Genomic DNA, 27,439 nt, shown 5'->3' on the forward strand with positions numbered 1-27,439 from the left:
TTGCTCTCTAACACAAAATCCCAGAATCCCAGCATGGTGGGAGTTGGAAGGGACCTCTGGGATCATCTAGTCCAACCCCCTTGTTAAAGCAGGTTACCCAGAGCAGGTTGCCCAAGATCACAATGTCCAGGTGGATTTAGAATCTCTCCAGGAAGAAGACTCCACAACGTCTTTGAGCAGCCTGCTCCAGGGCTCCAGCATCCTCACAGCAAAGTTTCTTCTCTTGTCCATATGGAACCTCCTAGGTTCTAGTTTGTGTCTACTGCCCCTTGTCCTATCACTGGCCACCACTGCAAAGAGCCCAGCCCCATCTTCATGACTTCCACCCTTTAGAAACTTACATGCATTTATAAGTCCCCCTCTCAAAGTCTTCTCATCTGTAGTCTAACAAGCCTCAGGTCTCTCAGCCTCTCCTCCTCACAGGGAAGCTCTAGGCCCCTCAGTATCTTCCTAATCTCCATTGGACTCTCCCCAGTGGTTCCTGTCCCACTTGAACTGGGGAGCCCAGAATTGGACACAATACTCCAGATGTAGCCTCAGTAGGGTAGAGCACAGAAGGAGCAGAACCTGCTTTACGTGCTGGCCACGCTCTTACTAATGCACCCCAGGAGACCATTTGCCTTCTTGGCCATGAGGGCACGTTGCTGGCTCAGGGTCAGCTTGCTTGCCAGCACTGCTAGGTCCATCTCCACAGTGCTGCTTTCCAGCACAAAGCTTTATCTGGCAGCAGTTCCCTGGGCTCACTCCCTCTGAAGAAAGGCTCCAGTGAGGGAACTTTTCCAAGCAAGGCTGTAGCAAACATGGATGCAAGTGACTCATTCCTGACTTCATTTCTCTGCTACTGCCTTATCTGTTGGCTCAAGCACTTCACAGCTCAGCATGGGGCCCACTATCCTGCCTCTGGCAGAGTTCCTTGGGTCACAGCCCCGCTCTTCCCTGCACTGCCAGCATCCTGCTTGTGACTGTTCTGTCAACTCATCTGACTCAGGTTTTATGTTTGATCTGCTGGAGTTTCTGCTCTCCTCACTTCTCCTTCTTTGGCCACAACTGTCACTTGTGGAACAAGCTCTTTCAAATGGCTGATGGCACAGGCCACTCTGCTCTTCAGCCCTGCTGGCTTTTAGAGGTTTTTCTTAGATTAATTCCTCCACTAAGAATGGCCTGGAGAAGACTGAGAGAGGATCTTCTCAATGCTAATCAGTATCGAAAGAGGGGCAAGAAGAAAGGGCCAGTCTCTTTTCAGTGGTGCCCTGTGATAGGACAAGGGGCAAAGGGCACAAACTGGAACCCAAGAAGTTCCACCTCATCAGGAACCCTAGAGCTGGCTGTCCAGAGAGGCTTTCAAAACTCCACCTGGACATGTTCCTATGTGGCCTGCCCTAGATGATCCTCCTTTAGCAGGGGGGTTGGACTAGATGATCTCCAGAAGTCCCTCCAGCGCTGTAGTGGAGCTCCTGTGTGCCACGTCACACACTTTATCCTTCTAACTGCACTCTCATTCCTGCACTTTGTATCTAAAGTTAAATGATCCTGTGGTAACCATGCTGATACACTGTAGGAACCAAGACATCCATCTTCTGCTCCCACCTCTTGTCCCTTTTCACAGAGTCATAGAATGGTTCAGGGTGGAAGAGAACTTAAAGATCATCTAGTTCCAAACCCTCTGCCATGGGCAGGGAACCTGCCACTAGAGCAGATTGCTCAAAGCCTCATCCAACCAGGCCTTGAACATCTCCAGGGATGGGGCATCCACAACCTCCCTGGGCAGCCTGTTCCAGTGTCTCATCACCCTCACTGTAAAGAATTTCTTCCAAATCCAGTCTAAATCTCCCCTCCTCCAGCTTCAATCCATTCCCTCTTGTCCTATCACTACAAGCCCTTTCAGGTAGTGGAAGGCTGCCCTAAGGTCTCCCTGGAGCCTTCTTTTCTCCAGGTTGAACAGCCCCAACTCTTGCAGCCTCTCCCCAGAGGGACATTCCCTTAGTTTTAACACCCACAAATGGTAACTAGACTTTGAAAGAGGATGGTGGTGATGGAGCCATCTGCGGGAGGAATGATTGGAAACCCAGGGGTGAGGTGCTGGCTGTGGGATAAACCAGGCGACCCTTTGGAGAATGAAAAGTTTTGAGAGGCAAAAAACAGCAACACAGGAGTTGTAATCCAGCTTTCTTTGTTAAAAAAAAAAAAAACAAACAACAAAACAATAACCCAAAAATATAGAACAACCCAAACATGTAACAGATTTGTTAACCACAGACGTAAAAGAATCAAGAAATACTAGAACAAAAACCCAACAGACTTTGCAAGAGACATCTTGTCTTACAAGGCAATTTGATTAAGTTACTAGTGCCTGACCAGCACTTGGTCAGTAGTGGGAGTAGCTGTGTGGACAGGACCACAAACGTTGTAAAGAGACAGCGCCGACTGTAGAAGTATTAAGACTAAAAGATATTTAACCCCTTAAAATAAATAGAATGTCATCTATAGCAACATTTAAATTAGTAAAATAGTTTTAAAGCAACCAAACATAACAAAATGGTCAATCAGGTCCGTTAAGAATTTTTTTTCAGGTGTTTAAGAAAAAAAAAACAAACACCAAAACAAAACTAAAGCCCACCCAACAAACTTTAGAAGAAAGGTGGCTCTGAAAGTCAGATTCTTCACCAGAAGTGAACTCCACCCTCCTTTTGTCTCACAGGCCAGTGGTGCAAGGTCTGGGTACCACTTAAAATTCTCCCTTTGCAAGGGTTTAGGTGGGACACAGACCTCACCCTGTCCTCTAAACAAATAAGGCTTTTTTTCCCCCCAAAGAGGGGCGTTCATCCCAGCACAGGAGCCACAGGCAGGCCCTGCAGCACCATGTCCCGTGAGTGCTCGCAGAGCCCCAGTGCTGGGATGGACGTCACCCAGAGGGGACAATTTAGGCGTAGCTATAAAGTCTCTTTTAGGCCATTTAAAAACGAATTAAAGATTTAAAAAAATACTCTGTTTTCTTCTCATTAACACTTCAACAGCTGGAGGAAGCCACACCCCTTCTCATGCAAGGAACAGGGGCTAAGAGCAAAGAAAGGATCTTCTGGACATCGATTCCTTGGCGATGACCTAATCCAAGCCACGTTTCCTACCTGCAGCTGAACCACACTTGGCTTTGACACACAGCACCACCCCACTCCAGCTGCTAGTTCCAGTTTGGACCACGTAAACTGGTAAGAAACTACTCAGGTATGGGTAAAACCAGCGTAAGGCTGGCTGGCTGCAACTTAGGACTGCCACCAGAACTGGAAAGCCCCTTGAGCATCCCTCACTGCAGAGGTCTTGCTGATGCCCTGGCATGGGGCAGGAGCCCAGTGGAAGCATGGGAGCAGATTCCCATGGATGCAAGGAGCCAGCTGCCGCAATCCCTGGTTAGCAGCCAAGTGCTGCCGGCTCCAGCCATTCTGGGGATGCTCATGGAGATGTCCCAGGGCTGGCACAAAGCTGTGCTTCAGTCCGTGGAGCTCTGCTGAGGTCATGGCGCCGGCCAGCAGACCTCAATCTGAGCCCCAGGGGGAACCGGAGCTGTTTCGGCCCTGGGTTGCCCTTTCCCAAGCTCCAAGAGGAAGCTTTGTTCCAGCCCTTTCTCAAAGGCCAATGTCATCTTTCCCCTTTGATGTCACTGGAAATGGAGCTGTGCAGCCAGTTATGGGAAAGCTGGCACCCCACAGGAGAAGCCCCAAACAGCCAGAACGTTGTGTAATGACATGTGGCTGTTTCCTTCTATTTTCTTTATTTTTATTTCTTATTAAAGCCCCAGAACACTGCAGCCTCGGCTGAAGCCAGAGGCTCCTTCCTAGGCTGAGACGAAGCCTTCCCTGCCATTCCCTGCAGCCAGCCCAGGACTCTGCCACTGCAAACATCTCTTCATGGTTGGGAAGTGGTGGCCATGGGAAGTGCTTGGCTGCAACGCTCCTACCTCTCAAGGGCTCTGCTCCTGGGCTGACCCACAGCAGAAGAGCTCATGCAGGGGCCTAATTTATTCCCCTGCCTGAGCCACCCACAGGGAGAGGGGCTTGGAGAACAACAAAGCTACTCCTTGTGAGTTTTAATCCAGTTGAAGGGTCTTTAAAGTTTGTTCAACAGTGACAGAGTCCCTTTGAACTCAGTATTCACAGAGGGTGCCACTGAAAACAAAAGTGTGTTTAACACGGGGTCTGAGATGGGAAACCCTGCAAATCCTGAAAAAAGTTAACAAGAATAAAGACAAAAAAATAAAGAATTCACCCAGGATGACTTAAATCCCCCCAAGATTTTGGTGGGGAGTGTTTTGCAGGGCTGGTCCCCCTCTCAATTGGGAAGAAGGTTCTCATTTAGAAAGAGGAACCCAATGGGTGAGGAAGCACCTGGCTCTGTGTGCCCCACGGTTCAGCAATCCCTGCAGGATCCTGTTCCATCAACATCCCCAGCAACAGACTGCCTGGGAGCCTGAACACTTGAAAATGAGGTGAGAAGAGTGATAATTGAAAGGTGGGTTGGTACAAGGGCCAAGGGACGTCTGCAGCACAGCCACTGCTTGCAGAAATACTCCATGACCCTAAAGGTCTTCTCCAAGCTAAATGCCTCTGATCCCATTGACATGGCCTCTGGTTGCACTTGGAGCACTGTCACATGAAGCAGATCCATGTGGTACCTCGCTAACTGTAGCTGCTGTTGAGGAAAGCAAACTCACGGTCACTGCACTTGTGAGTGTCCTTTGTGGGAAGGGTTTATCTCCTGCAGTGGGTCACAACAGGCATGACCTGATCATGGGCTCCAAAGAGCAGGAGCAAACAGAGAAACAACAGAAAAATCCCACATCCAGGGCTGGCAACTATAAGGAATTTTCTATGAGGTCTCCCCTTGCCCTCCAGGACATGTCTCACTCCACATATGAGGAAAGCAGGCAGCAGGGAGGTCGTTCCTGGGGATCTATTCTCTTTTTTAACCACACTACAACCCAGCTGAACATGGCAAGCCCCTGTGGGCAATACCACTGTAGGCTGCTGATCTCAGCTCCAAGCTGTGGTGCTGGACAGCAGATGCTGTTAGCAGCAGTTCCACTCACTGAAGAGATGACTTTGTGCTTGCTTTATAAAAGTCAGTTTTACTCCTTTACTCCTCATCTCCCTAACCCAACCTCTTACAGCCATGTCACCAGACTGGTGGAAGGGAATCATAGAATTGTTTTGGTTGGAAAAGACTTCTGAGATCAACAGGTCCAACTGTTGATCTGACACCACCATTGCCATTAAACTGTGTCCTGAAGTACCATGTCTATATGTTTCTGAACCCCTCCAGGGATGGTGACTCCATCACCTCCCTGGGCAGCCTGTTCCAATGCCTGACCACTCTTTCAGTACAGAAATTGTTCCTAACCTCCCCTGCTGCAACTTGAGGCCATTTCCTCTCGTTCTATCACTTGATTATAGGGAGAAGAGATCAACTCCCACCTCACTACAACCTCCTTTCAGGGAGTTGTAGAGGGAAGTATCAGGGTCAATGATCAGGGAGAAAAGAAATCAGGTTTTGGAACGGTAAAAGTTGAGATGTGAGCTGTGGCTGAGCAAATTCAGCATTGCTGTCATTCTGTGCTGGTACCTGGTTCAGTTCCTTCCTACACTTCTGCTGTCAGGGAGACACTGGCAAGATCACCAATGACACATGTGACATCAACACCAGAGCCAGGAGGTTAGTACCAGAGAGCAGCAAATGAAAACCCATGGAAATCCATAAAAAGCAAGCAAGCCAGTTAAGGATTTAATTAAGATCTGTTAATTAAAAAAAAATTCTCAGTGTGACATTTCCTCTTTAAAACCAATGTGGAAGGTTCACGAAGAGGGTATTGTGTAGTGATGGTCTTCATCACTGATAGGATTCATTCAGTTGTGCCCAAACCAGGCAACCCCCAGGGCTTTGGGAGATTTGGGTCCTTTTCTGAGCTCTGAGGACTGGACTGGACATTGGGTTGAGGTGGCTGTGAGTTAAAATCCTGTTCCTCTGCATCCCAAGGAGTTCTGCTGGTGTGTGTTAGCACTGGGAGCCCCTGTGCTGAATCCTACAGGAACTGGCTCACAGATCGTTACAGACTCAATAGATCGGGCTGGAAGAGACCTTCAAAGGTGGTCTAGTCCAACCCCCCTGCAGTAAGCTGGGACATCTTTAACTAGGGCAGGTTGCTCAGAGCCCCATCAAGCCTGACCCTGAATACTTCTACGGATGGGGCTTGCACCACCACCCTGGGTGACCTGTTCCTGTGTTCCACTACCTTCATAGTAAAAAACTTCATCCTAACGTCCAAGAGCCAAAAATCTGCTGATCAAGTGGAAGATGACAGAGGTTCTCTCTCCATGAAACAGGCCCAGCATAAGCAGTGATTTCCCATGACAACTCTGCCTAAACTTCTCAACCTCCATCTAGAAGGATTCAAAACACTGAGTTCAGGTTTTATGTGTCACAACCTTATTTATGTGAATACCTCTCTGCAGGCACTGGATCCGAGATGCTCCAATTCATTGCACATAGGTCCCTGAAGAGCCAGGCACTGGCCATAAGCTTTGGGTTCTTCTGCACTGTAGATACACCCAAACCAGCTGCAGCTCTCCACAGGATGACTGACCTCCAGGAAAGCTCAACACTAAACACAGGTAAAGCAGCACCTGAGGAGCTGGTTTGGGTATTTCTACACTAAGCTGCCATAGAATAAGCCACCTGACAGCAAAGGTTTTCAGTGTGATGATTGTCTCACCTACTCCTCCTGCACTGTCTCCAAGCAGACACATGGCTGGTGAAGCAATGGCAAAGAGCTGCACGTAGACATGGCCACGATCATTGTCACAGACACTAGAAGAAAAGTTGCCACCTGCTCTAACACACTTTTTGTGGTTAAAGAACTTCTTCAAAGGACAAAGCATCAGCTAGTACCATTGGTGTCCTTAATGCCTTGTCATCCAGCATAACCCTATGCTACAAGGAGAAGCCAGCAGAAAGCTGTAGCTCTTGGGGAATCCTGGCTTCCCAACAGCTTAATTGACAGAAATACTGAGGAGAAAAAATAGCTCAACAACCCATTTGAACGAAGCACAAGCACAAAGAAGATCTGCAGCAGAAACTGAAGCTCATTTGTGAGGACAAGATGCTTTTGATTTCCAACTATCACCTGAAGTGCAGAGGCACAATGAGCAAAATGTTCAAGAACTGCAGTTTTGCTGAAGAGGTGACACTTTTGACCACACAAAGTAACATTTTCCTAAGGGGACAGTTTTGACTACTTGGGAAGTAGAGGAATTGTGTGTGGGCCCAGGGGATGGGACTACCCCACAACAGCAGACCAAGATTTCACATGTGGGCTGTGGTTTGTGCTCCAAGACCCCTCCCTGAAGGGGAGGATGTTGGTGGGGCATCTCACCAAGCCAAACTTGATGCTGCAGTTTTGCACTAAGAAGGACCAGGCCCTGCTTCTTAAAGCAAACCAGACCATCTACAGCAGACCAAGATTAAACATCTGCCCCTTCTACACCCCCAGACCCAGCTGGTCCCATCTCCACTGCATGGCATAATGCAGAGCATAGTGACAGGCAGTGCACAGAGAGACCCCAGGGAAGGAGCCACAGGAATCCCACCACCCTCATTTTCTCTTTGCAAATTGTTTGGGGGCAGAATATGAACCATACTGTGGGCAATGAAAGGGTCATCTGGAGAGTGTAACATTGCTCATTCCATGTTGGTCAGTAGCTGATCTACAGAAAAACATGGAATGAGCAAGTGAAGGACTTGGCCTTCTGCTTATTGCAATTTCCTGGGTTTCTCAGGAAAATTCAACCCCCAGGCTTGCACCTGCCCCAGGCCTGAGTCACAGGGCCATGGAGGGGCATTCTGGTGAAGAGCATTCCAGAGGACTGGCTCAATAGCAGGGAAATGGCTTGGACCTGAGAGTTACAAGCCAGGCAGTGGCAGAGGCCCCAAGTGCTCTCTAGTCAGGAATGCAGTGAAGGTCAGATGAGGCCTCCCCACATCATTTCTCTGACACTAATTCTGCTCTGCCTTGTCTCACCTAAGTCACTGCTAGTGGACAGAGTCCAAAGCATCCAGCAGCATGTATTTTGGTATGAGTTTGTGTGTGTGTGAGTCAACATCAGCCAACCTTTGCTTCCCAACCCTCTCTCCCTGACCAGCTAAGGCAGGTGGGCCAGGCTCAGGACCACCCTGCAGAGCTCTGTGACAGTCCCAGCTCCAGACACAGGCACATTTGTATACCTGGCAACACTCACACTGGGCTCATTTAGTGTCATCTGGAGGATTCCTGACCCAAACCAGGTCAGCCTACATAGAACTGGAGCACAGCCCTCAGTACCACACACACACACAGATGCCGATGGGACTTGCTGCTGCTGGACAGGCAGGACCCCTATGAAGCTGCCAGCAGGAATTCCTCCTCCTGGCCCACCTTCGTGCCAAGAACTTCTCACTGCAGGGGTGCTCATGTGCCAGGTCACAGGGTGGTGATGGAGGGGCTGGAGGAGACAAGGCAGAGCCAGAGGCAGGGTGTCAGACAGGAGGTGGCTCCGCCGGGGTGCTCCAGTGCCTAAGGTTTCATTTACGAGGGGTCAGAAGCGTTTTCTCCTTGTGTCATCTCAGAACAGGATTGTGCGTTTCCTCGAGCTCATGTCTCTGCTTCTCCTGCTTAGGATTCCTGTGGAACCACTTCCATCAGTTTCTGGCACAGGACTGTGGCAGAGTCTTTGGGGAAGAAAGCAAAGCACTGGTCAGAGAGAGCACACAGAGAACGGTAGAATTGTTTTGTTTGGAAAAGACCTCTAAGATCATCAAGCCCAAGCATGGGCACCTGGGCACCACCATGGCCATTAAACCACATCCCAAAGTGCCATGTCCACATGTTTCTTCAACACCTCCAGGGATGATGTCTCTACCACCTCCCTGGGCAGCCTGTTCCAATGCCTGACCACTCTTTGATTAAAGAAATATTTTGTAATCCAACCTAGACCTCCCCTGGCACAGTTTCAGGCTGTTTCCTCTTGTCCTAGAGACACTAGAGAGAAGAGATCGACCCCCACCTCGCTACAACTTCCTTTCAGGGAGTTGTAGAGAACAATGAGCTCTTCCCTCAACCTTCTCTTCTCCAGACTAAACAACCTCTACCTATCTATCTTGGTCTTGGGTTCACGATACTCTGCCTCAAAAAGACTGACCCATCTGCCTCCTCACCCTGCTCCTCAGCAACGTTAGTCCAAACACAAATAAAGTCTTGAAGCCAGTGGGCCACTGGCTGCTGTCTACTCATACCCAGAACTTAAACATAGAATCACAGAATCATTAGATTGGAAAAGATCTCTAAAATCATCAAGCTCAACTGTCAATCCACCATGCCCACTAAACCATGTACCACTGAGAGCTTTGCTCCTGCAGCACAGAAGAAATCCTGCCCTGACAGAGGCTCCAGGACTTCTAGACACCAGTTGCTAATTGCAGGGTGGTAAGGTAACCACGTTAGGATGCCAGAAATGCAAGCAGCCAACACTGAGTCAGGCATCACAGCAGAAATGGGCATAAAAAAAAAACAAACAAAAAATCTGAGCTGATGCTTTTACTTCCAATTTGGAAAACTTGTGCTTTCTGCTGCTTCACTGCATGTCTGGAAGATCACCAGATAGTCTTTCCAGGTATAACTAACGGGAATTCCAAATCCACACAAACTCAGACTGGTTGGAGGTGATCAAATTATCTGCAATGGATGAAGTGTTTGATGTCCCTGTTTCTAAATGGGCACCTGCAGGATTATCATCCTGTGCTCCCAGAATATTTTCTATCTTCTCCTTAAAAGCCTTTGGTGGTGGAAAACAATTAATAATTTGCCACCCAAGCACTGCAAAAATGGCTCTTCCAAGAACTGAGCCTAATACTCAGAATAAAAAAGTGAGAGAAAGAGAGAGAGAAAGAGAGAAGGAGAGACATGGGGGAAGAAAAAAGAATAACAAGTACCGAGCACTGTTAAAAGCCTCTTTCTTCCTCATAAAAGGCACCCAGCTAAGGCTGGGCATTTCTACTTGTCTGCTTTTCTAGGTCAGCCTGCTGTATGAGACCTGGGAAGCAGATGGTAGAGTTCAGTTACTTGGGGCAACAGGGAGTGACTTTCTGGATTCAGTTGTTCCAGACAGAGGTTCCATGTGTCAAGCAGAGCCTCAACATCCCTTCCGAACACACTGTGGTGCTGTGTCAGCTGCTGAAAAACCTTCTACAAAGGCACCTTAAAAATAAACCTCCTGAGAGAAAACATCCCAGGGATTTCCCCCTGCTCTGCTGCCATGATTTGATGCCAAGGAGAGCTCTGTCTGGATCAGGAACGTTAGCACTGGCTGAGAGATGGACTGGGACTAATTACAAATTTTCAGCAGCCAGCCTGAGGCCAACTGTGCTCAGACTGTTGTGGTGCTACTTATTTTCCCTTCCTACACCACCAGACAGGGACAGAAGGCTTGACCCTGTGCTTTTACAAAAGAAAGGCAGCAATGTGCTCAGAGAATTATGCTCCACTGTGTAACAACAATCTGTTTGGCAGGGTTAAAAAGCAAGGGCTGCTGATGTTAGACCCAAGCTTTGCAATCATTGCAAGTCAGGGTGAGTTTTGGGTGCCTGGTAGATCAGGTCATCACCAGGTTAAAACTTGTTGCCATTATAGAAGAACAGATCAGAGCCAAGACACTGGAAACCCCCACAAAAGAGAGCCAGTGCTACCAGTTGCAGCATGCTCACTGCTCTGTTTGGAGCAAAAGCCAACCTGCACCCTTGCCCTTCACTGCTAGTACTTACAGATGCCTTGGAGGACCCACTTGGGCTTGTTTTGCCACCAGACCCCGAAGAAGTAAATTGGGATCCCGCTGAAGATGATTGCAAAGCCGATTGCGCATTCCTTCGGTGTCATCCAGAAGGAAACAGCAATGAGAAACAAGCAGGCCAGGATGAAGAAAATGGGCAGGCAGATGTTCACCTACACAAGGTCGTAAACAACAGGTTAGAAGTTGTATCAGGAGAGCATGGAACAGTTCCCAGTGAACTTTATCTTGCTGTAGAGCCCAAGGAGGGAAAGAGACCATGTTCACCATGGACAGTGCTCACAGAATTCCAGAGTCCCAGCATGGTGGGGGGTTGGAAGGGACCTGTAGAGATCATCTAGTCCAACCCCCCCCTGCTAAAGCAAGGCCACCCACAGCAGGCTACCCAGGATCACAATATCCAGGTGGGTTAGGAATCTCTGCAGAGAAGAAGGCTCCTGGGCAGCCTTAATCCAGGGCTCTGCCACCCTGGCTCCTGTCTGTTCCAATGCTCTGAACAAGGGGATGATGACCCTGAGCTGCCGTGGGGAAGGCATCAATTTAGGCAGAGCTCTCCATCAATCCCAGACAAAACAGGTGTAGGCAGACACCTAACAAGTACCTTAAAAGCAGCAAACAAAGCTCAGAGATTTGACTTGCCAAGAGCCATAAGCCCTTCTCAGCAGCCTTTTTTTGCTCCCATTCCATCCTTGAATGATCCCTTAAAAAAAGTACCTCTACCAAGAGCACCAAATTCAGCAGCAACCATGGCACAAGCCATAGAAGCCTCATGGCTGTTTCTCAGGGGACTTTGGCTACCCTGCTCTGAGCAGGACTCCTGCTGACACCAGCCCAGTTTTTGAAAGAGAAACCAAACCCCAAAGGAAACACCCTGCAAAGAGCTTCCCTGGGAAGCCTCTGGTACAGGTCTGGGAGTCTGTTTTTCTCTGGCTGCCTGCTTGCTGGCAGAGACCTGAGTGTGCTGGGGGAATGAGTGAGAAGCATTCCTTTGAGGAAGGCAGACATGATCTTGGCCTCCTCCCAGATGGGACACGGTACAGGACAAAGAGAACAAAGTTCTCCTCTGCAGGCAGGGGTTTGTCTGCTTTATTAAAAACCTATTTTAAGTGAATTCCACAGTGGTACAGAGTGCTTCACTGAGAGCCACATGATTTCTCCTGGGCAGTGGGTTAGTCAGTGAGAGCTTCCCACTTGGCTACCCCACATCTTTGACATGCAGAGCCTCCTGCACTCTTGTATGCCCACATCCACAGCAGCTCCTCAGCCTCCTGCACCAATTCTCATCCAGCAGATTTCTGTGCAGCAGGGACACCTCTGTGAACTCCAGCACATTTCCCCTGCACTCTTGCAATTCCAGTCCCTCTTCCATACAGGACAAGCAGCCACACTTGGTGAACCCTCTGGTGCTGAGAAGGAACTCAAGGAGAACCCACTGTGCAATTACCACCTTGTTCTCACCTTGATGGGCCTTTCCAGCTCTGGCTTCTTGTAACGCAGCCACATCATGCCAATGATGGCCAGAGCCACACAGAGCCAGTTGAAGAAGCTGAAGAAGTTGATGACTGAGAAAATGTTGTTGGAGAAGGCATAGAGCAGGGTCATGATGCACTGCAACCAGAAAAAAAAAAATCCATTAGCAAAGGCAGGAGGTGAAACCATGTAGGTTACAACATTATAGAACCATAGAATTGCTTCGGTTGGAAAAGACCTCAAAGATCATCAAGTCCAACAGTTGACCTAACACCACCATGGCCATTAAACCATGTCCCAAAATGCATGTCTCCACATTTTTTGAATACCTCCAGGGAAATAAATACAGGCATTTAAGAACTATCAGCCAGGGAAAGAATCAGGTTGACTACTTTTTACTCATTCAAGCTGTTGTTAATTGGTGCCTGGGACGATTTCAAACCAGAAGTGGAGTATGAGGATGTGATGAGGAACAGAAGGGTCTCTTGTCTCCTGTGGGTGCATGCAGGAATGGCTGTGTCTGGAGGTGGGCCCCCTCCAAACACCCACAACCCATTTCTCAATACCAAGTTGATGTTCATCACCACAGACCCAGGTCCTTACCGTAAAGACAAGGGATGGCATGGGAGTGAGAAGCCTGGGGTGAATCATAGACAGGATTGAAGGCAAGTGTCCTTCTCGGGATCCCACGAAGAACAGCCTGAGGTGGGGGAGACAGAGCAAGTTATCACCCTTCAGCCCTCAATCCCTGTGTTTTGAGCACAAGTGTGGCCAGCCCAAGCTCAGCTTGGACAGTGCTGAGGCAGCAATACAGAAACGCCCAGGCTCCATGCAAGGTTCTCCTCCTTGGTGATGACATGCATGATGCCAGCTCTGCCCGTCTGCCAGTCAATGGAGTTCAGGAGCAGGGCTCTCCAGGATCAGACCCCAGCATGGGGTATGCTGCACATACAGAGTGGAAAGTCCCTGACTCAGAAGGAAGGCTGGAGGCCATCAAAGAATGCCAGCCAACATGTATTTGAATATTCCTTGCCAGAGAAAGCAATGAAGTGACTGTCCCAAGACAACCCAGGAGATGTGTGTCAGCATTGGAACCATCTCAGTCCTTGTCCTGTCCTGTCCTTTCTCCCCATTCTGGATGAATTCTCAACCCTGAAGTTTCATAAGTTTCTGCTTTTCATTAAAGCCACTTTCTCAGGAAACATCAGAGAGTGAGCCCCAAGCCTGTGTTTGTTTATATTCTAATAACTTCAGCAGGACTTTGCCTGAGGAACAGAAGACTAAGACCAATGAAAGGTTTTCCTTTAAACTGGATACAGTTTTCAAGTCCCACTTTTTTTTTTTTTTCCCCTTGCATTCCCCCACATGGCCTCCAGACCCTGTAGATTTTGTGTCTACCCACAGCCACTCTTTGGAGGACAACTCCAAAGAAAGAGCATTAACCATGACCTGGAAACAAACCCCACAACACTGTGCAAGAAAACCTACCGGGAAGAAGTGAAGAGAGATCCATTAACAGATCCAAAGCATGACAACCCAACAAAGACAGGAATGATCCAGGACATGACACCAAGGTGATAGTTCCCAAAGTCCTACACGAGGAGCAACAAGACAGACATTTCACACCCAAAATGTCCAAAAGAACTCAGAGCTACCTATGAAGAGTTAATATTTGTAGATATCTGAACAAGTGACATGGCTTAGTGCTGGAGCTGGTACAGAGTTTTCCATGTTGCCATTTGCTGCTTCTGCTTCCTGAAAAAAACACTTTATGGGGCAGGACACAACATTTATCAGAACAGCTCTCCCAAACAGTTCAGGATCAAACAGAAATTGCCACAAGATTCACAGCATCATAGAATTGTTCTGTTCAGAAGAAACCTTTGAGATCATCAAGTCCAACCTTTAACCCAGCACTGCCAGTTCACCACTAAACCATGTCCCTCAGCACTGCATCTCCATGGCTTTGAAACCCCTCCAGGGATGGGGACTCCACCACTGCCCTGGACAGCCTGGTCCACACCTTGACAACCCTCAAGGGGAAGAAACTGTTCCTCAACTCCAACCTAAACCTCCCCTGGTGCAACTTGGGGCCATTTCCTCTTGTTCTGTCTCTTGCTCCTCAGGAGAAGAAACCAACCCCCACCTGGCACCAAACTCAGGGAGTTGTAGAGAGTCAGAAGGTCTCCCCTCAGCCTCCTTTTTTCCAGGCTGAACAACCCCAGCTCCCTCAGCTGCTCCTCATGAGACTTGGTTCTCCTGACACTTCACCAGTTTTGAAGCTCTTCTTCGGCCATACTCCAGCACCCCAAAGTCCTTTTTGCAGTGGGCCAAAAACTATTCAAACATACAACTACTGCCACTTGCTGAGCAAGGACCTGGGACACAGCCCCTCAGGAAGGCAGTGACCTGGAGGCATGGGGGTTTGTCACAAATTGTGGTTGCACTGCAGTTTTGTGCCAACACTTTCACAGTGATTTCAAGACTTGCAGAGGCACACAGCCAGAGTGATGCAGCACAGGCTGGTATCCATGAGTGGAGGAGTTCAAAAAACATGTAGACATGGCACTGTGGGACATGGTTTAGTGGCCACGATGGGTTGATGGTTGGACTTGATGATCTTAGAGGTCTTTTCTAACCTTAATGATTCTATGATGCAAGTAACCTTGCACTGTGTAGATGCAGGCTGGAGCAGAGGCTTGGTACTAACCCAAAGGATAGAGCACTGTCACCTGAATGGCCCAGGCCATCTTATCCTGGACTGGGAGACTCCCCTTGAAGCACTAAATGATCCTGGTCATACCCAGCTTGCAGGGTCACACCACACTGCTCCGTTCTGAAGCAATCAGGATTTCTGTCTGCAGTGGCATTTTAATTAATAGAAGTATTATTTCCCTTCCCTTGATTAAATTTGAGGAAGCTACAGAGCAAGAGCAATCTGGTTCAGTATTGACTGAATGACTTTTTCCCATTAATACCATACTCTGGTAACTGAGGACAAGTCAGGAGGCCAGCAGCAACCTTGAATATTTATGAATATTAGAAAGCCAGTGAGCAGTGCTCACCCTCACTGCTGTCTGTGAGCAATCCCACTTGGCATCAACGCTGTTCCTCCCTGCTCCCATCACAGTTGCTCTTTATCTCCTGTCTAATATCAACCTTTTTATTTGTAAGCAGCCATGACCAGCCAGGAACAAACCAGGGGGATGTGTGCAGAGATCCAAGCCTGATTCAACCAGCCCCAGAAATCAGATGAGTCACATCAGAACAGCTCTTCTCTTACCACAGCCACGGCTTCGGACGTCAGCATCTGCTCGGTCGACAGGGTCGTGAAGTAAGCCAGGTTTGTCAGCACATAAACCAAGGTGACCACAGGTAGTGAGATGATGATAGCCAGAGGCAGGTTTCTAGGAAGAAAAAAGATAACTCGTAAGAGAGCTGCAGCTCAGAGCGAGCTGCTGTTGCCAGGGATCAGTGGCTCATGCTGCAGCACTCCTGTGCTGACTCAAAGTTGGCTTGGAGCATTCTTTGGCTCTTAGTTTCCCAGGCACGTGGTGCTCTCCCTAGCAGAGAAGATGCCCACATGGACACAGCCTGGAGGCTGGCAGAGGCAGAGTGAAGGATTATGGCAGAAGGGACACTTTGCATGGAGTGATCCTGGCTGTCTGGGTCATCATTAAGCCAAGATCACTGCAATTAATTAAAAATAACCCCCCCATGCCTCTTGCTAGTCAGTGGGCTAGCACATGAATTCACAGAATCACCGAGGTTGGGAAAGGCTTCTAAGATCATCAAACCCAACTGTCAACCCAACACCACCATGGCCACTAAACCACATCCTGAAGTGCCACATCTACATGTTTCTTTAACACCTCCATGGAGGTGATTACAGGTGAGGGGTTAACCTGCTGGAAAGCAGCTCTGTGGAGAAGGACCTGGCAGTGCTGGTGGACACAAGTTGCCTGTGAGTCACCAACATACCCTTGGGGCCCAGGAAGGCCCATGGTCTCCTGGAAGGCATGAAGAAGAATGAGTCCAGCAGATTGAGGGAGGTTCTGCTTCCCCTCCATCCTGCCCTTGTGAGGCCCTATCTGGAGAATTGTGTCCAGTTATGGGCTCCCCAGTTGAAGAGAGACAGGGAACTACTGGAGAGAGTCCAGTGGAGGGGATGCTGAGGACAGTGGAGCATCTCTGTGAGGAAGAAAGGCTGAGAGAGCTGAGGCTGTTTAGCCTGGAGAAGAGCAGCCTGAGCTGCTCAGCAAGACCTAAAGGGTGGGGGCAAGAGGATGGGGCCAGACTCTTCCCATTAGTGCCCAGTGACAGGGCAAGGGGTAATGGGCAAGAACTGGAACCCAGGAGGTTCCATCTGAACATAAGGAGAAACTTCTTGGCTGTGAGGGTACCAGAGCCCTGGAGCAGGCTGCCCACAGAGGTTGTGGAGTCTCCTTGTCTGGAGAGATTCCAAACCTGCCTGGACATTGTGATCCTGGGCAGCCTGCTATGGGTGACCCTGCTTTAGCAGGAGGGTTGGACTAAATTTCCAGAGGTCCCTTCCAACCCTCACCATGCTGGGATTCTGTAAAAAGCATTTGTGCTGCTGGGTTTGTTGTGGGAGGTGGAAAGCTCAAGGATTTATTGGGCAGTTTTTAGGCTGTCACTCTGTGCAGCTGGCTGGACTGATGAAACTCCAAGAAAATTAGTTTGGACACAGGCTGAGTGGGTCTGCAAAGACAAGGCTGTGCTGGGATAAATTTGCCTTTCCAAACAGTCTGACTTCATTTGCAAATGGGAACTGAAAAAGGAAACCCTGCTTGATGCCATGTATAATTGGTCTAGTGGAGCTCAAAGCCACAGGAAGAGAGAGTCAAATACCATGACTGCATTCAGAAGACACGAAAATAATTGCAAACTGCAGCCCCCTTTTTCAGAACTCTGTCAAGGAAAGGGCATTTCAAATCTTGTGCTTCCCAGCAGACACTAACTACTGCCAGGGTCAGCCAGCAATAGGTTCTAGCACAAGTGACCCTGAAGTTCATACTGACAGTGCCTCAGAAGTACCTTCCCTATGAGCAAAAATGGTTTATCAGCCCTGCCCTGCTTTGGACCATCTCACCAGCTCCTCTGCACAACCCTGAAGGGCTCCAGCAGTGCAGAAAGCAGCTGTTGCTCAACAGAAGAGGAAGAGCACATGACAAACATATGCAGGCAACAAGTTCTCTTGTGAGAGCTTACACAAGACAGAAACGGAGTCCCAAGTGCTCCTTTCTCACCTCTAACTCAGAGAGGTGCCCTACCAAGGAAGCAGCACTTCCCAACAATGCTGATAGGATCAGTTCAGCAAAGCAGTGTAAGCAACAGCCTTTTTCATGCAAAGATGTTATTCCCCTCTCCCCGTTCCAGGGAGCAACAATGTCACTATTTTATCTCATTTTCTACTTCCCCAGAAAAAGACCTTGGCTTCTGGGCTGATTAACAACCCCTGGGACACACCACAGGAAAGGCCTTCCCAAGGACAAGTTTTCCTCCCAAGGAAGCTACCACAGGACACACACCTACCTGTAAGGATTGATCATCTCTTCTGTAACAAAATTCAAGTAATTCCTGCAATTTAAAAGCAAAGTGGTTAATTTTGGTTAGCCCCTGAAATAAAGGAAGCCTTTCAACTCACTCCCATGCAGGGGAATTTCAGGAGGGGTAGGGAGACAGACACCTGTGGTAGAACTCATGGTGGCTGATGTCTGGTCTACGATCTACAGCACAAGTCCTGGATGGTGCTGGTGGATCTAGAACACCATGCTGCAAGCTTCCTTGCAAGAGGAGGTGAAGAGCTGGAGCCAGGAGTGACAGAAGCACCCCTCCAGGGTGTCTGTAACTGGCCTTTTTCTCATAACAAACTGAGTGGGCTCCTCGTACTTGCAAATGTTCAAAGGGATCGATAAAAAAGACCTCCAGGAGCTTCAGTTTGGTGCTCCAAGTCATCTGCTGGCACGCAGCACTTTCTTTTTTCTGCTAGCCAAGCCCCCCCAGCTGCTTTCTCTTAACACATCTAGGAGATGCACCAAGCACCATGGTGCATCATCACCCATCATCTGCTGCCTCCTCTAAACCCCATGATCTCCACTCCGCTTCTGCATCCTGACTGGAAATGGGGTGTGAAGTATGGCTGTTACAAGAAAGATGGGAAGCCTTGGACCACACTCTTCCTGCAAACGCAACCTGGGGACGAAAGGAATGGTTTGCAGTATTTAGCACTGGAAAAGAAGATAAGAAAGCTGCATCTTACCATCCTCCATAGGCAAAGAGACCACTGTACAGAGCTAAGACAATGTTCCCCACATCAACCTTTGTGCCTTCGAAGGAGTGCTGAGGAGTCAGGTTTGACACATCACCTGCAGAAAACAAAACCAAGAAAGGATTGATGCAGAATGACTTTTGTGGGTGTCAAACCAGAGAAACCTGGAGGCAAAAGCTGCTCTGGATAATTATTGTCTGAAGCACTTGGGGTTGTGCTAGAGAGCATGTGCACATATTTCCGTTGGGCTGATTGCTCCAGGTTTCCAGTTTTTAATTCATCTGGAGTAATGTACCAAATCCTCAGCCCCAAACTCACTTGTCCCAAGCAACAGGTGGACACTGAGCACTCAGACTTTCTCACACTTCAACCTGCTATCACTGAGATGATCTCCCAGACATCACCCTGTGAAGAAAACGTTCTGGGGACCTTCTTGCTGAAAGATGCTACGCAAACAGATATTGTCACACATTGTCCTCTCAACTGAAAGCTGCTTTCACTCGATAAAACCCAGGATTTCCTCCACTTCCACCAGCCACTCAAAAAAGTAGAAACCCAGGATTTCCTCTGGTCCCACCAGCCACCTGATAAAGCAGAGGGTTATGGCAATCCCTTTGATTGTGGGAAGTCAGGTTCTCTGGGGCTGGAAGACCAGAAGTTAGCTTCTTTAGGGCTTGAATATCCAAAGTTCCTGTTATGTATCTGCTTTTGAACTGGAAAGCCATAAATAGACAACTCGATTGTACCTTGGGTAAGAACTCACCCCGAGCAGCCAAGGCTTTATTTATTTTGCTTTAAAATTCTCTGCAGTTGTTTTGTTCCCTGCCTTTTGATGTGGAGCCTGGGTGCAGGCCTGGGATGGTGAAGCCACCTTCCCGTTCCCAGACCCAGCGCTCCCCTCGGTGAGGACGGAAGCGGGGAGCGATCAGGATTGAGCAGGGCACGTTTGCATGCAGGGAGCCCAGGGGAGGCCCATGTGATTGCTCTTAGGGCACAGACCTTCAGTAATCGCCCAGCAGCTGCATCACATGGCAGTCAGCAGGGCCTGCAGCTTAACCCTTCAGCTCTTAGCACAAGGTACCCAGGATTTGCATCTGGGGAAAGGATAGGGATGCTATCACACCAGGCATTTTACCTCTGGATGGCCTCTTCCAAACTCACACTGAAAACTTTCACTCTCCTGTGCCACCAAAAGGCACTTCTGCAGAGGCTGAGTAACAAATGTGGATGCACAAACCCTTCAGAGCAGCATGCTCACAGTCACCTTTTTGGTGAAACAGGGCTTTCCTGATGGCAGTATTGATCTGCTGGTGCAAATTGCATCCACAGGGCCTCAGAAGGGACTGCTCCAAAGCTGTGTCAGTAACACAGTGCTGCCCTGTGCAGCTGGGAGAGCTACAGTTTGTCTTTCACCCTGTCTATCCCCATCCTTTCCACCCTGGGCATTGCTCCCTTTACCTCCTTTCTCTCCCGCTAAGTCCTAACCAGGACAAAAAGAAATTCCCTAACATGGCATCTATGATGCTCTCTGCCCCCAAAATTACCCAGAAAACCCAAACAGCTTTTTTCTCTTCCTGGTTGCTCTCCCATTTATAGAGGGATGCTGTGGGTGTGAGTCGCAAAACAGACAGGACCACAACAGCAGCTCATGCATTGGGAACCAGGTCAGGAAGTACCAATTTTCCAGGGGTCTACTTGTCCTGATCCCACTGCAGGTTGCAGTTCTCCACTGGTGTTGCCTTGCCCCTTTCCTAACAGCCCCTTGCAAGTAGGGAAGTTTGTGAATCTACCTCGGGATACGCTGGTTGATTTAGTGCCCCTTCAGCCAGTGAATCTCCTTAACAAAAGGCACCAACTGCTGTTGGAAAGCAGGTTTAGAAAATGCACCTGGGAGTGTAAGAGGAAAGCCAGGAAATGCAAAAAGACCAACACAAGGCTGTGAGTTGAACCCTAATTCCTGGCTTATAGGTTCAGTCATACAATCTTAATTTAGCACTAATGCCCTGGGCCTGGCTGTGAACAAAAAGGCTGAGCAGGAGGTGGGTGTGCATGGTATTCTGCTGGATCCCTTAGGCTCAGCTTTCCTGAGTTTATTTTCTGCCTCTCCTGAATAATTACCAGTCCAGTTCTTTCCAGGTCTTCTGTTACGGGAGTAAGATATGTTTTTTGTTAACAGTGACTGCAATTAGCTACAGGAACAGCACAGCATGGACTGGGAAAGCTCCCCAGGCATTTCAAACACCCCTTGGGACACCTCAAAGGTCTGCCTGTGCTCTGCCAGCAGCCTGGCTCCCACTGGGGCTACGGGATCACCACCTTCAATGTGTCAGGAGGATGCTAAGACCTGGGAGAAGCCAGAACACAAGGAGCATCCTCACACCTCCATTTCTTGTCCACAGCTGGACACCAGGATTCACCAAAAGCCTCTGTTTGTGACAGGCAAAAAGCTCTCAGGCAAAATGTTCCTTATTCTGAAGCATCTGGAGGTTTCACTCTGTTCCTTCCCAAACCTCCTGCAGAAACTGTGTGCTGGTGACTGCAGAGGAAGGGCTGAGCTGCCAACCCTCACCCAGCTAGCCAGGAGAGCATCAGTGGTCCCCAGACTGAAACCGTATGCCTCAACTCAGGATGTGCCACCCACTTGGGAAGCACAGGCATCTTCAGCCTCCAGACAAGGAGGGTGTGAGCCAAATTTGGTGGCTTGCTAGGCTGTAGAGACACTTTGGCTGTGTGTCAAGATTGCTGCCCTCCAGGACACAAGAGTAAAGAGGAGGGAAGTAGGATTGCTATGGGACCAGCACCCAAACTAAGGAATTAAAGGCTGGCATCTCATTCCTCTGTGGGTGGGCAGGAGTGGTGGATGGATGGAGGGATGGGTGGCTGGGACAGAGCTAATTACTCACACCCTTCTTCCTTGTACCCGCCCTGGCATGCACTTAACCCATTTCTTTGAAGCACCACAATGCAGCTACAGGCAAAGGAGTGGCAAGTCAGGGTGGAGGCAGCCAAGAGAGACTAGGTAGGAAGAAAGGGGTGTTTTTGTTCTCCACAATCCTTGAGGAGCTGACATCTCCCTGCCCTCTCCCTGCCTCACCCAGCAAAAGCTTTAGCCCTCCAAAAACTTGCAGCAAGTTGCTGAACTTCACTTTGCTCCCATGGTGCAATGGATGTAGCAACACATCAGAACATGATTAAAAAACAGCGGAGCTGAGATCTCTCTCTTCCCACTCCAAGGGGACAAGCTCATGTTCTCAAGTGTCCACAATGCCCCTTTGCCACAACTTTTGCTTCTTTCATGCTTTATCACTACCTGGTTGGATAAGCCTGGGCTCCTTAACAAGCACACCCCAAAGATCACATCTAAGCAGAGCAGCTGTCCTCCCCCAGCATCACCACAATGCTCTTCAGTCAAAGTGTCCAGGAAACACCACATGCCCCTCCTGTTCTTACACTTACCTACTAATGCTTGCTCTTGGCCCCAGCTGGAGACTGGGGATACTGGGCAGATGGCTCAGCTCATTCCTACCTCTTTCCTCTAATAGAAGCACTCCTGAGGACCTTCCTAACCTGGCGTTAGGAAACTTAGCTCCAGACCCTGCATCTTTCAAACCTCAATGTGCGCTTCCAGCCTCTTGCAGGTTTGAACTGCAAGAGTTTGCATCAAATCAAGGGTTACAAATCGGCTGGTGAGGCTGCCAAGCACAGCCTTGACTGCTCCCATGGAACAAGAGGTCTCTAGGTGCCATGCTCTGCCCACCCTCCCAGCTCCTCCATCCTCCCCAGCCCAACGCAGCTGCTCTCCAGGCAATGCCCTGCCCATGCCCGGCAACCCCAGTGATCTGAAGCCTGGTTTGAACTGGCTGCTACGCTGCACTCTGCTCTACAATTAACCAAATTAAGATAACAAGCTTTGACATAAACCCCATTTGCTGATCTTGCCAGCTGCCAAGATTCTGGTAATTGTGCCAGCAAGTGATGGGTCACCTGGGGCCTTCCTGCAGGAGGGACCTACCCTGGGTCCAAGCGCTGCATGTTCAGACCCTTCCTTTGAAAATGTTCATTTGCTCCCCAAGCATGTCCAGTCCAGTTTTAAGAGCACAGCAATCTTCTCTTGCAGAAAGCATTTAATGATAATTAAATATTTTTAACTTGCCTAAACAGTGATGAGAGGGAACACAGCCATCTAGAGAGCTCAGCAAGAGAGTCGGGGTCGGGGGGGGGGACCCTCAGCACATCTTGCTCATGGAGGAAACCAAGCCAGGGAGAAATGTGTTGTATACATGAAAAATCCCAGAGGAGAAGATGCACTCAGCTGTTGAGCCATTTCCTGAGAAAAGCAGTGGGAATTCAATCAACTGAGTCAGAAAAACAAGACAGCAAGAAACACACAGGGGCCAGGGTTAGGAGAACATCTTCTCAGCCTATGGCTCCCCAGGAAGGTCACACTTGGCAGCCACAAAACCTCTTTGCTCATCTTTAATCACTGTCACTCTGCAGTTCTGAGCAGCAGCTATGAAACTTGGGTCCCAAAGCAGATGAGTCTGAAAGACACTACTGGAACTTTGGAAGAGCAGAGAGGGCATCCAAGGAGGAGCCAGAGCTCCGGGATTACATCCCAATTGGCAGCACTGGCTGAGGACAAGCTGTGACACATCAACTCATTTCAAGTACTTCCTTCTGTTCTCTGGACAAGCTCTTCTCCCAGTGCTGGGAACTCCTGCCAAGACTGTTTACAAGGAACTATTACTTCTCCTCCAGGGTGAAGCCAAGGGTCTGGGCTCCTGTATTCACTCCACCCTACACACTACTCAAACTTCACAACTTCTTCTTTTGCAGTCGTCCACCAGGACGCTACTTGGGCCACAGAGATCTTTTCCACCTCCTCTGCATCCTGCTGGTATCACCATAAAACTTTACACTCCTGAGCAAACACCTTTCAATTTTCACCACTTTTATGTCTGTCAGCATCATGTTTGCTGAAGAGAAAGAAAGAAGCAGACCCAAAAGCAGCAGACATCAGAAGCACGTGAACCCTACAGCGATACAGAAAGCACAGAGGTAGCTCTGAGACCTGGATGAAAAGACCCTGGATGATCTTTAGCACACCATGGAAAGGTGTTTTCAGGCATTGGAATTGGCTGCCCAGAGAGGTAGTGGAGTCTCCATTTCTATCTCTGTCTATGCAGAGTAAAAGCAAGGTGCAAACCCTAAACAAACCACCCAGAGGTTTCCAGCCACTCCCACAAGCTCATTTTTCCTTTCTATATCTGCACAGCAGGTTCAGTCCACATCCATTGGAGCTTATGATTAAGAATGACAAAGAATGAGCCACCTGAATTCTCTGGAGAGGACAAGCATAGCCAAGCTGCTTGACATGCAGGAGAGCCAAGAACATTCAGGGAGAGCAGATCCTCCTACCTGTCACCCACACCTTGAGCACCACAGGCAAGGCCATTAACTTCAGCTGAAGGCTGTGGGAAAGGATCACAATATAAAACACAAGCAAAAGCACATGAACACACACAGAGCTAAACTGGTACACCTTAGGCATGAACCACTGCTTCTGCTGCAACCAAAAACTTTAGAGAGATGAGATCCAAAGAAGCAAATACCAAAGTATTAGCTGCTCTCCAGTTAAATGTCTGCATTGCTGGGATAGCTGCACTTGGGAAAACAAGAAGCCAACAGAGCCTCCCATCTCAGCTGCCTTAAAACCCACTCAGCCCACAGCAGTGGTGAGCACAGTCTGCTCTGGCAGGTCTGAGATGTACTCCTCAGCTGCTAGTGCAAGGCACCTACCTTATATCTAGCTTAGCATTTGGCAGTTCATTCAGGGTAGTGAAAATGTACAGCATGCCACAATCCACAACTCCTCAGCTAAAGCAGCTTGTCAGACGTCAGGGCACATCTGTACCCTGAAGAGTTAACACAGCCAGGAGCCTCCATACCCAGTGTTAAACACACAACAGCTCCCATCATCATTAAAGGCCAGAGTGTGCACACAGTGATCTTAACAAGCACAGGTCACTGACCAACTGTTTCTGTATTTTGGGTGGATTTTCTGCTGTTATTAAATGCATTACTTTTCTTTTTGGACAGGTAACGTCACACTTGCAAAACGCAGAAGCCTCACCAAGCCGAACTCTCTTCTTGAATCTGTAATTGCCAAAAAAGAAAATTCTGGGCAGAGAGGGCAAGAAAAAAATTGTCTGAGCAGAACTGAACCGCTGCTGACTCCAAACCAGAGCAGGCAAGCTGCATAGCACACTAATCTGCCATGCCCACCTGGCCTCAGCATCTGCACCCACCTTTGGCTCCAAAAGCAATGCAAGATTATAGAGCAAGAGGCCCATAAAACATAATTGTGTTGTATCAACCCTCCAGCATTAAGATGCCTGATTAATCTCCAACATGTGGCTGATGTGATTTAGAGGTGCAGGATGCTGGCAGCTTTCCCAGCTTCCTTGTTCATGCTCTCCTGCGGCACAGTCTTCCACTCTCCCTGTGCTCCACGAACAAAAGGGTGAGTAAGGGAAGCACAGTAACTTGCCTTCAAAGCTCACTGTTGTAAAATCGTATTGTGGTGGCATTTCTGGATGCCAGTGTAACAAGAAACAGCACGGGCAGCTGCAGGGTAAGCTTTTCTTCCCATCCTTTTTGCACAAGCCTCAGCCTCAACGTGCAGGGACACACTCAAAGCCTGAGGGACATTTACTATCCATAGGTTTTGCCTCTTTTCTGCCAAAGAGGATCTTCAGTGGGAGTTAGTCATGGGCTGTCTGAGTGAACGCCCGTTTAGTTTGGCTTTGGCCTCCAAACTCCTCTCAGACACTTACAGCTCCACCACCAGTTGATTCTTGTATCCCAGGTTGTGTTCTAGAGGGAGTCCCTTGGGTGAGCCATTCCCTCTGGGCACAGACAGCAGTGTGACAACTACCCTGCTGTGTGAAACGCCACACAGGGTGCACAAAGGCACTGCTGCATCTACCCTCTGTTAGCAGAAACTGATGTGGCTAAAAAACCCAAACTCCTAAACACTGACCTGCTGATCAGGTTCACTCCTGGGTTCAGCTTATGGACATGAAGGATGAAAACGAGTCAAAGGAAGACTCCTGGCACATTTCTTTAGCTATGCTAGGTGTTCGTTCAGCTCTGGCTGGCTGAGTGTGATCAAGTGTAGGTACAAACCCAGGAGAATTCAGACAAGAGTCACTTCTCTTTTCTCTGGGTATCTATGTGCCACTGTGCTCCAAGACCCGATGGAGCCTGAGATTTTGATTACCAGCCAGAAAATCAAGTTTTCCTGCTGTGTCAGCAGGACCCCTCCAGAGCAGCCCTGCCCTCCCCATGCTTACAGCTGCATCCTCGCCGTTGCTGCCTGCAGAGCTCAGCCTCTTAGCACCCGTCTCACTCCAGAGCTGGCTCAAGGGGCTTCTTTGGGATATTCAACTGACCTTTCCACTGGCAGCAGAGAATAACATTTCAGAGGAAAGGAAGAGTGAGTAAACTTTCCCTGCCTCAGATCATTCTTCATCATGGGGTTTTTCAAAAGAAAAAAGCCAGAAAGAAAAGTTTGGGTAAGGAACTAGCAAAATAACCCTCAGAGAGAAAGGGAGAGACCAAAGAGAAAACTTTGGGTAGGGAACTAGTAAAATAATCCTCAGAGAGCAAGGGAGAGACCAAAGAGATGTTTTGTAGCAAAGGACAAAGGGATTCAATAAATAAAAGCAGGACCCACATGTGCCCACACACCCTCAGCCCCCAGATGCTGCCTCATACCCAGTGTACCTCAATGACATTTTTAGGAGGCTTACACAGACATGCTAAGCACACACCAACAACCGAAGGTTCCAATTTTCATTCCAGGCCTTTCAGAAACTCTTCTGTGTGGAGCTGACCATTTGCCAGCCACTATACCTCTAAATACCTTCTTACAACAAGCACACAGTATTGTGGGGGGGGTGCCAGTGCTGGCTGGCATTGTACACATTCATTTAAAGACAAAACCCACCATTAAACCAAAATTCTCTGCCTAGTCTAAGTTCCCCACAGCAAAGGTCTGGAGACAGACCTGCCTGCTTTGTCCTTAATTCACCCCATGCTTGTTCAGCAGATGCCACTCTGCTGCTCTCTGACAAGCCCATGAAGGGAGTTAGAGATAATAATGCTGCTGCCATCAAAGAGGCACTCGAGGCACCACAGAGGAGAAATTTAAGAACAGAAATCAGGCATTAAGAGGGAAAAAGTAAGTTCAATAAAAATAATTCAATAAAACGAGTGCTAAATTCTATTTCCCCAAGTTCCAAATGCCCAATTATTTTTTTTTTTTTTTTAAGCAGAGCTGGAGGTGAGGAATGGCAGAGTCAGAGTTGGAGCCCAGCACTGCAGCACTCCCCAGACATGCAGCAGCCAGGAACAGCACCCCACTGCTACAGCTGCCTGAGGGCAGATGAATATTTAAGAAATCCTAGGACATCAACAACAGAAAAGAACATATCTGAGGTATCAGGAGTTTTAGATCTTTTTTTTTTTTTTTTTTAACACCAAAACCTCTCCTGAATTTCCTCACATGTAAAAAGCATGGAAGTGTCCTTAAAGATCAGCACAGCTTGTGACCATTTTATCCCTAGATTAGTTTTGAAGGCACTGTGAGGTGCAGGGTGATGGGATATGAAGAACACAGCTGCAAACCTAACCACAGATCTCTGTGTGCAGAAAACATCCTTAAACCTGCATAGCCCCTGTCAAAACTGGCTGCACAATCTAATCACAGAATCCCAGCATGGTGGGGCTTGGAAGGGGCCTCTAGAGATCA

General features: G+C 48.7%; 1 protein-coding gene across 1 annotated transcript in view; it reads right to left on the reverse strand.

Annotated features, from left to right (window-relative positions):
* Positions 1 to 8,695: 8,695 nt before the first annotated feature.
* Positions 8,696 to 27,439, reverse strand: part of SLC7A5 (solute carrier family 7 member 5) — a 37,661-nt gene continuing 18,917 nt past the window's right edge. The window contains exons 3-10 of the mRNA XM_054389554.1: positions 18,616 to 18,721; positions 17,889 to 17,933; positions 15,616 to 15,739; positions 13,821 to 13,924; positions 12,936 to 13,032; positions 12,321 to 12,470; positions 10,840 to 11,017; positions 8,696 to 8,751 (exon numbers count right to left, since the gene is read on the reverse strand). Of these exons, the coding sequence (XP_054245529.1) occupies positions 8,696 to 8,751; positions 10,840 to 11,017; positions 12,321 to 12,470; positions 12,936 to 13,032; positions 13,821 to 13,924; positions 15,616 to 15,739; positions 17,889 to 17,933; positions 18,616 to 18,721 (860 nt within the window). The remainder of the gene's footprint in view (positions 8,752 to 10,839; positions 11,018 to 12,320; positions 12,471 to 12,935; positions 13,033 to 13,820; positions 13,925 to 15,615; positions 15,740 to 17,888; positions 17,934 to 18,615; positions 18,722 to 27,439) is intronic.

This window comes from Indicator indicator, chromosome 19 (genome assembly GCF_027791375.1).
Source record: "Indicator indicator isolate 239-I01 chromosome 19, UM_Iind_1.1, whole genome shotgun sequence".
In the NCBI taxonomy this organism is placed as follows: Eukaryota; Metazoa; Chordata; class Aves; order Piciformes; family Indicatoridae; genus Indicator; species Indicator indicator.